The 13935-nt window shown below is 30.2% G+C and overlaps 1 protein-coding gene across 2 annotated transcripts; it reads left to right on the top strand.

Moving 5' to 3' along the window:
* Positions 1–1484: 1484 nt before the first annotated feature.
* On the top strand, positions 1485–12531 carry LOC136981369 (c-Myc-binding protein-like). Of its 2 annotated transcripts, none has more exons than XM_067277687.1 (5): positions 1485–1540; positions 2066–2150; positions 7969–8017; positions 8395–8518; positions 12454–12531. In XM_067277687.1, the coding sequence occupies exons 1-5, from the start codon at positions 1535–1537 to the stop codon at positions 12493–12495; spliced, it is 306 nt and encodes a 101-aa protein (XP_067133788.1). In that variant the 5' UTR covers positions 1485–1534; the 3' UTR covers positions 12496–12531. The 2 variants fall into 2 exon arrangements, with proteins under 2 accessions (XP_067133788.1, XP_067133787.1); XM_067277686.1 differs by lacking the exon at positions 1485–1540 and adding an exon at positions 1804–1930.
* Positions 12532–13935: the final 1404 nt, after the last annotated feature.

The raw sequence follows: 13935 nt of genomic DNA, 5'->3' as shown, positions 1-13935 counted from the left end.
TTACTTCAACGCGGGCCGGGATGTTGCCGCCTCGAGCGCCACCGTATTTTTTGTGAGAAGAAAAAATGATAATTAAAAAACGTTTGGAGACGAGAGTTTTTTGTAACGGCCAAGTAACGGCCAAGGGCGTCAGCCATATTGTTTTTTTTTCTTGTTCTTGTGTAACGACCCGCAAACCGCATTAAACTTTTATCAAACCGCAAGTGTTTTCTTTCATATTTATACAGTCCATTAAAAGATCGACAAACAAATACCTTATTTGTCTTGAAATTAACAATTAGATTGAAAGAGGGTAGTTGGTATGGATCCCTTGGATAAAGAATTGTTTAGATGGAAGACGGTCATCAGTAACCGCCCAAAGAAAAAAGCAACTAGTATTAAGAATAGAGACATATGGCTTACGAAAGAGTGGTTAAGAACGAATGACTTAGTGATGACCAAAGCAGACAAAACTAGGCATTTAGTTATCATGAAGAGGCATACATTTGACAAGAAATTACGTGCTTACATCAAGAAGACCGAGTGTGACACTGTTGATGACAAGATTATTGGGTCTTGGACAGAAGGGTCAAGAGGTTAGAACGCTCAAGCTTGCTGCCGTTTTACCTTTTCTGAAAAATAGTCAAATCCAAACGCAGGAGCTCCAAAGATTGTTTGCGTTTGCTAAAGAGCACAAAGCCAAACGAATACGAAGATATACACCGTTTAACCTTTACTCGAATTCTCGCACTCACGCACTTCAAGCGCGCCACGTTCTGTGTAATTGACACAATGAAACAACCTGAACACTCGCTTCCCACAAATCCAACCCCTGGGTCCTCGTCCCGGGAAGTGGAAACGCCAATTTTAAAGATTAAAAGACTTTAAATTGGCGGCCGAAGGGGCTCTGGTAACCACAACTTGCATGGTTTAAATGGAATTTCACACATTCGCATCAATAATCGCTTTGTGATGAATTTTTCTGTTAAATCTCTGTAAATTTATCATGGTAAGAAATTATCTGCGCACAAATCTCGCTCGTATTTCAGTATTGCTAATTTCTAAGATCATCAATTAAAGATTTTCGTGCTCATCGTATATTTCATCACAATTGCAATATGGCAGCTGGTGATTCTTTGTTTTGTTTTGTTTATGGAGGGTCGTTTTAATTTTACCCTCGTCGGTTTCTGAAGATCCACAATTTAGGCTGCCGGACTGTCTTGACACACCAGGTACAGATCGCCCCGGGTTGTTCAACAACCCGAAAGCGATCTCGTTTCGAGCAGTAGTCCCATCACTTTTCTTCATTTTCGTACAAGAAGAACTATAATATTTTGATTCCTTGGTGTGGAATACGTACATGATATTTTCTTTAGGCAGGTAAATTCATAAAATTCGCTTATTTAATATATAAGTCACTTTAATTAACGTTTACGTAACTAATGCGGATAACGTATTACGTACAGATTACGTATATCTAGTTTTCTACTAGATAACTAGTAATCTATATTTCAATGATACTGTTTGAAGAAAAATATTAAGATATGCAATTGCGATGCACGTAAGATATAAATCATTTATTTTAAAAATATAAAATTTATAGTTTTTTAAACGAAGTGATTGTTTTTTCTCGAATAGATTGATTCAATCCATTGATTGGCATTCCATTGACTTTTCTTGTGTAAACCAGAACCATAGTTAATGTCGAAAATTTCCAATTTTATTCATTTAATGTTCGTATTATCAAAATCTATAATTTTAGTAATTATTAATAATAGACAAATACGAATTTTTACTGAAATTTCGAAATTAAAAAACGTGTGGCAACACTGTTCATCCAGCTAAAACATGCTTTCATTTTTATTCCGGTTATCTATTTTGTTTGTGATACTGCTTTATTTTTATATTTTTGAAATAGATTTTAATTAACTTTCTAATGACTTCATACAGGGTAATTATCGTAATTAAATCTTCATAAATTTTCTACCAACGTTTAAAAAAATTTTCTCTCTAAATTTAAAAAATATTAGATGACATTTTTATATTTAATATTTGAAATGAATATTGATTTTATTCCTGTTCAAAGGTACTTTCTCAGTCGGTGGATCCTAGAAGAGAAGAATTTAGAAAATATTTAGAAAGTGTTGGCATCTTTGATTCTTTAACTAAAGGTTTGTTGTGTTCAATGGGTATTATGACGTTCATTTTTAATTGTCCCAAAAGTAGTCCACCCGTCCGGTTTTCAATTTATTGTCCGGGATTTCGTAGAAATTGTGATATTATAATGAAAGAAAGTACTAGGCAAATATTTTTAGAAAGTTCCTTAATTTAACAGCAAAACGCTTCACATTCATGAAATGTTAATTTGCTGCTGTCTTGTGCCAACCTAATATGCGCGACACCTGCCTATCGACTTTTTTTAATTTTGCTTATCAGCTCTTTACAAGTACTGTACTTCATCTCTTAATTGAAGTTGCTTCTACACAAGTCCCTAATTGATTTATATCTGGTGTACACGTTATTCTTTGCGTGGTAAAGTAACAATGCGCATGCGTCGGGGACTTCTGTTCGAACAAACCTCACCCGCCGTCCAGGTCAGCAATTTTGAAAAGGTGGCAACACTACCTAAAGGTATTTAAGAATATACTTAAGTGAATGACAATAGACAGGAGGATTCTTTGTCTTAAGCGAGAGGAAAGTTCCAAAATTTAGCATTTTATGGAAAAAATTAAATGAATTGGATTAAAAAAAGCTTTTTATTTTTTAAACAGAAGACAATTTAATCTATGGTTATGATTTTTTGGAGAGAAATGTGTGTTGTGTCGGTTGTGTTCTGTCTTTAACATAACCCCAAAAAAAGAAATCCAGTGGAGTTATGTTGGGCGATCTCGGAGGCCGAGGTATGGGTTCTCCATGACCAATCCATTGTTTGGGAAACACTATTAAGTAATTCACGTACAGAAAATGTCCAGTGAGGCGGAGCACCATTCTGCTGAAATAAAACATTTGGCTGCAAATGTTCCAATTGTGGAATAATGTAAAACGCAAGAAGATCATGGTAAACATTATCGTTAACAGTCTTCTCCACAAAGAAGAATGGACTGATTACAGCATCATGTAAAAGTCCACACCAAACATTAAGTTTGGGACTGTCTCGTTCCTGTTCGACTGACGTGTGTGGATTTTCAGAGCCCCATACTCTAACATTATGGTGATGAACCTTTCCAGACACATGGAATGTGGATTCATCAGAGAAGCACACACTGTTTAAGTAATTTTCATCATCTATCTTCTCCAGCATGCATGCAAAATGAAATCGGCATGGCTTATCATCTGGTTTCAAAGCTTGTAGTAATTGCAGTTTATAAGATCTCAACTTTAATCGTTTGTGGAGGACATCATGAATGGTGGATTTTGGTAATGCTAATTCTCTTGCAGCATGTCTCACTTATTTCCTCAGACTCTGAGAGAACAATTCTCTGATTTGTTCAACCCTTTCTTCTGATGTCGATGGTCGACCATAATTTTTCGCATGCTCAACATTTCCTGTCTCTTTAAACTTCTCCATCCATGCATAAATTGAAGGACACTTGGTGGATCTTTATAGTACATCCGATGAAAATTTCATTGCACGGTTATCGGAACATTTCGGCTAACCACAATACACACTGTGCTTTCTCCTGTGCAGTCGCCATTTTCTTTCCTTATCACAACTGGCAAGCAATTAGTGCTATCTACTTCAGGCAATTGATACCAGAAAAAACTCTTAGATTTCTTCATTTTTTTACAGCAAACTGCATTTCATTTCACCTGTTAGTATTTTTGTTATTAATGTTTAGAATGATAAACATCTTTCTCGGACATATATGTCTACTCTAATAACCTTAAATAGCTTCGCAAAGGCGTTATAGCCGCCGATGCATGTGCAACGATGTTTGTTTATAGTACACATCTGGAGTGGGGGTTGGAATGTATCCGTAACGGGAGTTTAGAATGTAGGGTCACTCTCTACCCAGATCCCACCTGAAGAAGGTTCTAAGGGACCGAAAATGTTTGTGGATAACTTTACTTTGCGAAGCTATTTAAGGTTATTAGAGTAGACATATTGGTTATTGCTTTGTTTCTTAAGATGGATTTTATTTCTCGGACATGCCGTATATTACTTCATTACTTAACTAAATCACAATTATTGGGTTCAATTTATTTAGATGTGAGATGCAAAATTATTAAGAAACAAATCATTTAGCATTATACTAAAAAATTTTAAAAATTAACAAAGATATGGTATCTTTTTGTGAATTCATCAATAAAATGATTAGATACAAAGTATGTAAATACATTTTGATGCAAAAAATTTTAATAGTATTTAATGGTGAGCCGTACTTCCATATCTTAGTTATAACGATATTCGTAGTAAATGCCAGTAAAATGAGAGCTTAGTGTGTCTGCTATCTTAGTAGAATGCACTTTCGTGTTTAGTAGTAAAGTTTGATAAATTGACCTAATATGTTTGCAGCAAATTTCTTTACATTTTGACCTTCATCCTAATGATGTCCCTACAGGTACAACAGGGTCTGCCATTCAGATCTTATCCTGCTATTTTTCTTGGTCTAAAGTAGCACTTTGGTGTACATGCTTAAATTTGATATCTGCATTAATGGTGTCTTGCTACCATTATTTGGTCTGCCATGGGGCCATTGTCCATTGTCTTTAAAGCTATGGGCGCTGTCCAGGTCTTGCTTATGAAACATGGTCGTCATCAGCACTAGGGTTTTCATTCTGAAGGACAGAGGTATGCTGGAACATTGTTTTAGTGGAGCAGGTACTATCTGCATATTTTATCATCAAAAATTTTTTAAATTTACAATTGATTTTTAGTAAATGGAAAAAGTTTAGTGAGAATGGGTCATTTTTTGGTAAACAATCAATTTATATTTAAAGAAACTTGTAGTAATTTGATCAGTTATAGATAGATTCAAATAAATTATTTCATAATGGACAGATGGATTAGTGAGAAAATGGTAGGTAGGCTGGCCTCCTCTCTTGTCCCACCTTAGTGCTGTCCATGATTGTTATACCATTGTAGACAACTTTTGTGCATTTTGACATCAATTTGCACAATTTTCAATTATTCATTAGCTTATGAGAGGATTTTATAATTTCCTATCACATTTATCATTTATCCATACATTTATTCTTGTACTGTACATATAATTCTGTTGATACTATCGTCACACAGTATGATGAAACCAAAATATCGGAAAATATCTGGCTTTACTGTGCTTTCACTATTTACTGATATGGGTTCAGTACTTGGAATTGTTTCTAAGTATCAATTTTTGCTACTACTTGCATTGTGATATATCAATAATACAAATATTAGGGATTTATCAACTTCTAAAAATTTTATCATTATTGAAGATTCACTTTTTCCACTATTATAAATTTAACTGTTTTCAAATGTTTGAATAACAATAAGGAAAAAGGTATAGATTAGAGGAAATGATGCCAAAGTAGTAATAAAAAATAACTATATTCTAAACTGTAAAGTTCTGTAATGAGGCAAAAATTCCAATAAATTTTAGCACAAAACACAGCAGTATCAAGTTGTAGCAGTTTAATAAAACACCAAATGAATGCTGGGTTAAATCGTTTGGCTTTAAAGTAACTATCGGGCTTAGAGATGTTTATATATTAATAAAACACACACAAAAAAAAAAAAAAAGATACTAGTTAACAATGACAATGTAAATTATTCTGTTTTATTGTGACAAACTTTAATAATATAAGAGATTACTTTCTCAGCTGTTATATATAACAGAGAAAAGTATGGCAATTGGTCACAAAATGATCCCTCTCCAAGATTTTTACAGAACTTGGGACCTTGAAACATCGAGAAATGGAAAAAATCTCTGCTTTTTTTCTGTATATGGGGGGCACAATTTTGTTCACCTACTTTCAAGCTTAATAATTCATGTCTTTTTTTGAAAATTTCTGAAATTTTGCAGGAAGGTTGTGTATTTGGGGGATTGGTGCTATTAAATTTTGGGGATTAAAGATCAAAGAAGTGGGGAGGTAGATAGAGTTCTGTGTCTTATTTTGAGTGGAGTCAGACTTAATGAAGATTTTACTTGTTATTAGCATTTATAATTTTTATAAAACCTCATCCCTATCTTCAAAATTAAGCCTTTTCCATTTTATGATAATTAATAATATAAGGCTTTTTAAATAAAATATCATAACAGGTGTTTTATTTATTTTAATGTCTTTGAAAAGGAAGTTATGCAACTCTTTGCTGGATTTTTTTTCAATTTCACTTTATTGTCGCAGTCAAAATAAATTCATTGGATATATAAATACACATTTAGAATGAATATAAAAAAGTACACCAGATCAAAAAGTTTTAGAGACTATAATAATAATTCTCTTATTGGAATAAAATAATTATGATGATGAAAACTCTGAAACTTTTTGTTTTGTACTTTTATTGTACAAATAAAAATGCAAAACAAAGGCAGCATTACAAGTGTATTCCAATCTCAAGAATAGTATGTAGCCTAAAAATTGAAAAACGAAATAATAAATAAATTACAGATTCAATCCTGGAAGCTCTTGCAGTAGATGATGTATTGTGGAGAGAATTTTTGTCTTTTTTTGCATTTATTGTCAACTTTAACTGTCAATATCTCAAAAACTAGGGGTAGTGAGGTACTGAGGTACACAATGGCATTTTTGGAATCAGCATTCAATTCTCTATTAAATAGAACTGATCTAGTTCAAAGTATTGAGACACAGTACAAGCCCTTTCCTTTTAAATGTTCATGTTACAATTCTTTTTGGCTCATTCACATTCCCATATCTTTCTTTCAACTCATTTTTATTTAGTGTTGAAGTCAGTACAACTGTTTTTCTTTTTATCTGTTGTCATTTTTTGTAAAAGAAGAATATTCAGGATTCTATTAAATTTTGTAATATATAAGAATCCTTAGTCTTAATCTTAGATACAGTATACTCTCGATTATCTGTGCGTGCTTATGTCTTATAATTTTACTGTGTTTTTTTTTTTATTAAATAAGTTGTAAAATTGTTTAAAGAAAATATCTTTAATCATTTCTTTATCAATAAATCATTAATGTTACAAATGAATGATGTTTTATGATGATACCTAGCTGGCAATTTGCCATTCTTTGTTAATAATACAAGAAATTGATAGTGAACTGCGAGGTTCTAGTTCAATCAATTTTTTTGAATTTTCTGTTTGTCAAAAGTTTTATTCAACTCTGATCATATCTAAAGCTTACTAATTAATTAATTATTGCTCTCAAAATGTATTTTATTCATAATATATAAACTATTATGTTAAATTTAATATAAAATTAAAAACTAAATAAAAGAAAAATAGACTAACTTTCATTAAAACAGACATACAGAAATATGGATAATCAACAATAAATACAGATAATGCAGTGATTAGTCCAGATAATCAGGAGTATATTGTATGTAACTTCAATACTGCACTCTGTGGAGAAAATCCTAAAACTAACTACTATGCATTTGATTAGTAAAGGAATAAATCATGTATAAAATTCTAAGTTGTCACTATTTATATAATACTGTAATTTGAAATTACATCAGAGTTGAATGAAATTAAAATGGCTACATTATTTTCAATAGAACAGTCAGAACAACAACAAACTTTGTAGATACACAGATTCTTGAACCCTTAAAAATTCACAGAATAGTGCTACCAAATACAAAAACTGCTGGAGAGAGATATAGTAGGATTGTTACTCTTTGACTTCTACTTGAAATGAATAATAAAGTATATATTCTAGTATGACTACTTTCTTTATATAAAGCATTTTAGTATGTTAAAATAAAAGTCTGATATTTTTAAGTATAATTTTTGTTACATTTCATTTTTAATGCATATATTAATTATTTCAAAAAAATATTTTTTAAGAATGAAAAATTCATTATTTTTTGTAGCATTTTTAAATTTATTTGAAGAAGAAAATAAACCAGAGGATCCTTTAAGGTAATGTTTTCAAAAACTTTTTTATTTATAATATCAATGGTATATCAAAGTCAGATGATAAATATACATTGGTTAAGATTAACATGCTAAATAATATAAGATATGGTATTTAGTATTTACTAATATAAATAAAATGATCACAAACTATGAAGAATTTGCTTTTTGAGATTCAAGTTTTAAATTTAAAATGTAAAAACTAAAACATAAAAATGCATAAATCTGTTATTTTATAATGTCTATGCATTTTTGAACTAAAGTTTGCACTTCAGATGCAGTATCAAAGATTTATTAAATAAATTATATTTCAGTAAAAAATATTGAACCTAATTATATTCTTATTGGATTTATATTAACAATGTTATTTTTTTTTGCCCTAGATATATTAAACAACAGTTGGGAATTAATGGTTCTAATAATATGGAATCACTTAAAGAACAGCTTATTGAAGCAAAACAGAAATTGGAAGAATTAAAAGAAGAAAACAATGATCTTCTTGCAAAAGTATGTGTAGATATTGAATAATCCAATTTTCTAAAGACTACTAAAACTCATAACACTATACACTGCTAAAAAAGTTTCAATTACTTTTATACAATAGGCAAAATTGATTAATTTTATATAATTAGCATTGCTTATTTTATTAATTCAATTAAACAAATAATGACATAAAACAAATAAAAAGAATAATAATTTTGTTATTTTTATTTAAAGTCGTCTACGTGGACGTTATTTATTAATAGGACCTTGTACTGGTGTATTGGCACAGTAATGAGAGTTAATTCAGAAAAATTTCTTTATTTTATCACCTGTAGTAGCAGATTAATATAGAGCAAAATTATTGCTCTATATTAATTTGTTAAATGTTGTTTTATTTTTTATGATTGATTAGTACTAGAATCAGAATAGATTTATTAAAATGATCCTTTATTTTTACACTCCTGGACAAAATGTTATCATTTGGCACACTGATCTGACATGTAATGTGCCATACACACACAGGGTTAATGTAGAGATATATAGGGTATAGAGACGGTGCAGTTTCTCAAACCTGGACTATATGTCATTTCATGTAAAAACTATGTAACAGATTTGAGAATCTGTTAAATAGTTTTTATTAAATAGTCTTTTCCAGGCAGCTTTCTATAGCAGAGATTCAAAGGTTATCAAAGTTATCAAATTATTCTTTTCATTTTACTAAAAAAAAAGCTTAATTTTTATAGTAGCATAATTGTATTATTATTTGTAGGAGGATTATTCAAAAAATATAATAATAAATGTATTTTCTTTGAATATTTATGAACTTTTTAAAATTTATTCATAAGAAAATTTTAAAATAAAATATTATATATATATATATATAATTTATTTAAGAGCATTTTATTCCTCTGAAGTATTTACACCATTTCCTCTTATCATTACAAAGACCTGGAGTACTGGATGATTTGACTTCACTCAATGCCAAAAACCGAAAACATTTTTTTCCCCTATTTCCTTTTTTTAAATTTCCTACAGTGAAGCTGCATTTCAGCTTATGTTTCTTCAGTTTCAATCAACAATAATTTTTATGTATTTATAAAACAGTTTTGTTTATAATGAATTTATTTTTATTCCAATTTTTGAAGTATTGTGTAATAAATAATATATTTTCATTTGTTAATGACATGATAGCATTACATTCAAGTCAGTGATGAACTAAATAAATTATATCATAGTATTTGAAAAAATTGCTAAATTTTTGCTTTAAAATAACATAAATTTACAAGATATCTCACAAATGATGCAATTATTCTAATTGAAATAAATATAAAGCATAGAAACATTAGAAAATTAATATCAACAGTGTTTCACCTTTTCAGTAGTAGCATTGAGAGAAATTTTACATTGACTTTTCTATAAACTAACCAATAAGAATCGGTTTTTTTTTTTGAAAGAATCTATGCATAAATGCTAAATGAAGGATTTGGCCATTATAAAGAACATAACAGATGCTAAAATGATTATCTTAAATAATTAATCACATAATTTGTGCCAAATTATTGATTTGATGGGTAGAATACAGATGATGATAGAGAACAGAAAGAATATTGAAAGAATGGGTAAAAAAGATGCAAATGGATGCAAAGCAAAGGGGTAAGATTGCCTTTAAAAAAAAATCTGTCAAAATATCCTCATCATAGCAGGTTTGATGGAAGCTGAACTGTTGAGAACCACAGCATGAAAAAGGTTAAGATTTTAACATTAACATAATGTTTATTACATCAAAGATTCAAGCACATATCATGTCAAAGATAAGAATATAGATTTTTCATTATAATTTTTCTGCTTTTCTATCAGCTCAGAAAGTTGTTTTGATATGGATTTATATAGGTCTTTGATCACAGTTTTGTTGAAATTGGTAGCAGTCTGATTAATGACAGCAACTTCATAATGATTATACTCATGTTGATATTGATATACAGTGGATCCTCACTTAATAAGCATAATTAGTTCCATAATGTTACTCGTAAAGTGAAACAATTTTTCCGATATAAATTAATGTAAAATACGATAATGCGTTCTGTGTCGAAAAAAATACTCAAATACAGTCGACCCCCCTATAACATGGTAGATACGTTCCATGTTATATGAATTCCGTGTTGTACGAGTCACTTAGATTTTACAAATACGCGAGCCGTTCACTGCCCGGCACTTGTGCAGTTTAGGGGGTATGGCTGTTTGAAAGGTTTTCTTCCATAAAATTAATAGATTTTAGACTAATTTGACTCAAACATTTCCAAAACACACACAATATTTTGGGAATAATCCATATAAACTATGGACACATACTAAACATACTATTATATTGTTGAGTGCGCACTGTTCGAAGATGCTATTGCCTAAGCTTGTTTTTGTCGTGGAGCAGCTCCTCAAACAGTGGACACGTGTTTCCTGATAAGTTATTTTTCTGCAAAAAATTCGCTGAACTTTGGAGACGTCATTAATAAAAATATAATTTTTATGGTCATTGAATAATAAATGTTTTTTAGTAGGTCCAGTGCTTGTTTAAACTCAACAGTTTGTGCAATTTTTACTATTGGTCCAGATTTGACGAGTCCACGAGTCAGCCATGACAATCTGTCTCATTCTTTTACCATGTTATACGAGCTCTTTTAGCGTGTTATACGAATCCGTCTTATATGAACCTGTGTTATAGGGGGTCTACTGTACAGTATTTTATGTATAATGTTTATTCAAAGAAAATCATACAATATACATTATTAAGGAGTGTGAATCATCTTTGTTTTCTATCATGGAATGAATCAACCTGAAATGCAAATTCAATTTGTAGAAAACGAAAAAAAAATCAAAATTGAATTTGGAATCCGTCATTAAATTTAATATGAGATGGCAGCATAACTGCCTACCTCTGGTCAAATTATTTAATTTCTAATATTTAATTCTAGGCTTTACATAGCCCAAAAATTTGCCATATTGTTTGGTATGTTTATTATATAATGGGCTATGATTGTTAATGTTTATATGTAATATGTCTGAACACAAGTTTGGAAAAAATATGTGATCACAAGCGATGCTAAATAAGATGCTAACAGAACGAGTGCTGAACACAGACTGACGTAGCATGCTCACAATCTGGGACTTCCCTTCTTGTCACTCGTTATGCTTAACATTTCTCGTTAAGCAAGTCATTTTTTTTATAATTTGTTTTGCTCATTATGAGAGGTGTTTGTTAAGCGAGTTTGCATTGTATTTGCATTCTAAAATACGCTAGATATTTTTTGATTTTTAGATCTGAATTTCTTGCATGCCAGGGCAGACATTTACATTGTTGGTCTGTAAGTACCAGATGAGTCATCTGGCTTCATGTATTCATACATTGCTGCATATCCATTTATTACAGCCAAACAGGCACTTGATCCATAAGAAGGAGATGTGCTGAAAGTCCTCCTGATGAGCTTATTTTATCAAATCTCACTTTTAAGTGATGTCCAATATTATGTCCAAGAGTGTATCAACTTGAACGTTATTATTAATACAGTATGTTTAGTTTTTCCATTTGTTAAGAAATACTGTACTTGATGATTAATCAGGTGTTTAGAATGTTTAATTTCATATAATTATTATAACACTTTCTTTTTACTTTCAAGATGTATTTTATAAGTTTGTGACTTATTTAATTTTCAATCTAATCATTTGATTATAAAAGCAATAAAAGTAATAAATCTAAGTGTTAGAAAACATTGCAAAAATTTTTTTGAAGCAAGACCAATTACACATTTAAATTTTAATGACAAATTTTAAGTAGACTTCCTTGTACATTAAATTTGTTTAATTAAGAGTTAAATTTATTTTAAATTATAAAAAATTCTATAGTGATTTTATTATATTAATGGATTATTTGTGGAATATACAATAATCAAGAAATTTTTTTTTAATAGATTAAACAGTATGAAAATAAAGTGGAAGGTAAAACTGAATGATCCAGCAAGAGTTTTTAATTTATTAAATATTTATTTATTTAAAAAAAATTTTAATTCACAAAAATTTGTGAATTGTAAATATTTCAAAGAATGAATAATTGTTTTATTACTTTACTTTAACTTATTTTTAAATTGTTTTGTATTTAAAATAAAAATATAAAATATTTTTTGTTATCTTTCTTTAAGATGAAAGAAAAACTTATGTATATTTTCATAAATGTAATGATTTCAGTTCTGTTTTTTAATAAAAACAAATGGAGCTAATCGAATAAAAAAATTTTAATAATAAAATGGAATGAATTGAGGATAATGAGTTTTAATATATTTACAGATGGAGCTAATTTATATATTTTTAGTCAACAATAAGTATTTGAAACTAGTCTTTTTGGCCAAGGTGCTAAGCTCTTGCAGTGCTTTCTTTAAAGGTCTAGAAAAAAATTTGCATATGTAAATATAATTAGAAAGACAGCTAGATAACTCCAGGCGGTAAAAGTACCAGCCTAGTACTGGGAGCCTGGGTTCAAGCGTCCGAGTCGACGATGATAATTAAAATTAACAAAAATAAGTACAAATTTTATTTTAACTTTTTAATCTATATGACAAAAATAATAAATCCTAATAAGTGTAAAGAAAATATGAGGATCACCCAGAAAATAATACCCGTTAATAATGGGTGAAATTTCAAATTTTTATAGGCATAAAGGTAGTGTTTGATATGATAATACAATCATCTCACCCGTTTCATTCTATGGGCCATAACGAGCAAGTGTTGGTTAATTGAATGATTCATGGCAGACAAGTAATATGACATCTGACTATAATAAGGTAATTGTCATTTGTTTTTGATGACCCCCATTTGCTAAGGTCTTGCTTAGATGTCATTTAATAAATTTAATTTTTGTTAAATTCAGAATTATCTAATAATTGCAAAAAAGGAAAAAATGTATTATACATAATTATACAGGGTGTATGAAAATGACGCTTTAAAAATTTGGGGATTTAGAGGGTGAAATTTTGAACATTTTGATATAAGGAACCCATAGCCGGAAATGTAATATAAAGTTTCTTTGCGGTAGGAAGTGCTTAACCACCCTTCACTTTGGTAGTTACCCTTCTGTCCGTTGACCTCATGTTGTTCTTGACTTCTTCCTCTGGGGTTATGTAAAGTCCCTTGTGTACGCAACACCTGTAGGAACAGTTCATGAGCTTACGGAGCGCATCTTTACAGCATTTAATACCATCAGAAGGGAAGCGTGGCATCTTATAGAGAGTCGGACAAAACATGACGTGTCCTTCGTTGCACACGATGTAACGAAGTTGGTGGTCGTCACATTGAACATTTACTCTAAAGTAGTGCAGCCACTGATTCGATGTAGTACAGTTTGATTGTACTCTACTGTGTGTGTCAATAAAACTTGTCATAAATACTGTATTCTGCTG

Source organism: Centruroides vittatus, unplaced genomic scaffold (assembly GCF_030686945.1).
Source record: "Centruroides vittatus isolate TY-2023 unplaced genomic scaffold, ASM3068694v2 contig_754, whole genome shotgun sequence".
NCBI classification, from domain to species: domain Eukaryota; kingdom Metazoa; phylum Arthropoda; class Arachnida; order Scorpiones; family Buthidae; genus Centruroides; species Centruroides vittatus.
The sequence above is the reverse complement of the archived record's forward strand: the minus strand, read 5'-3'. Positions and strand labels throughout refer to the sequence as shown.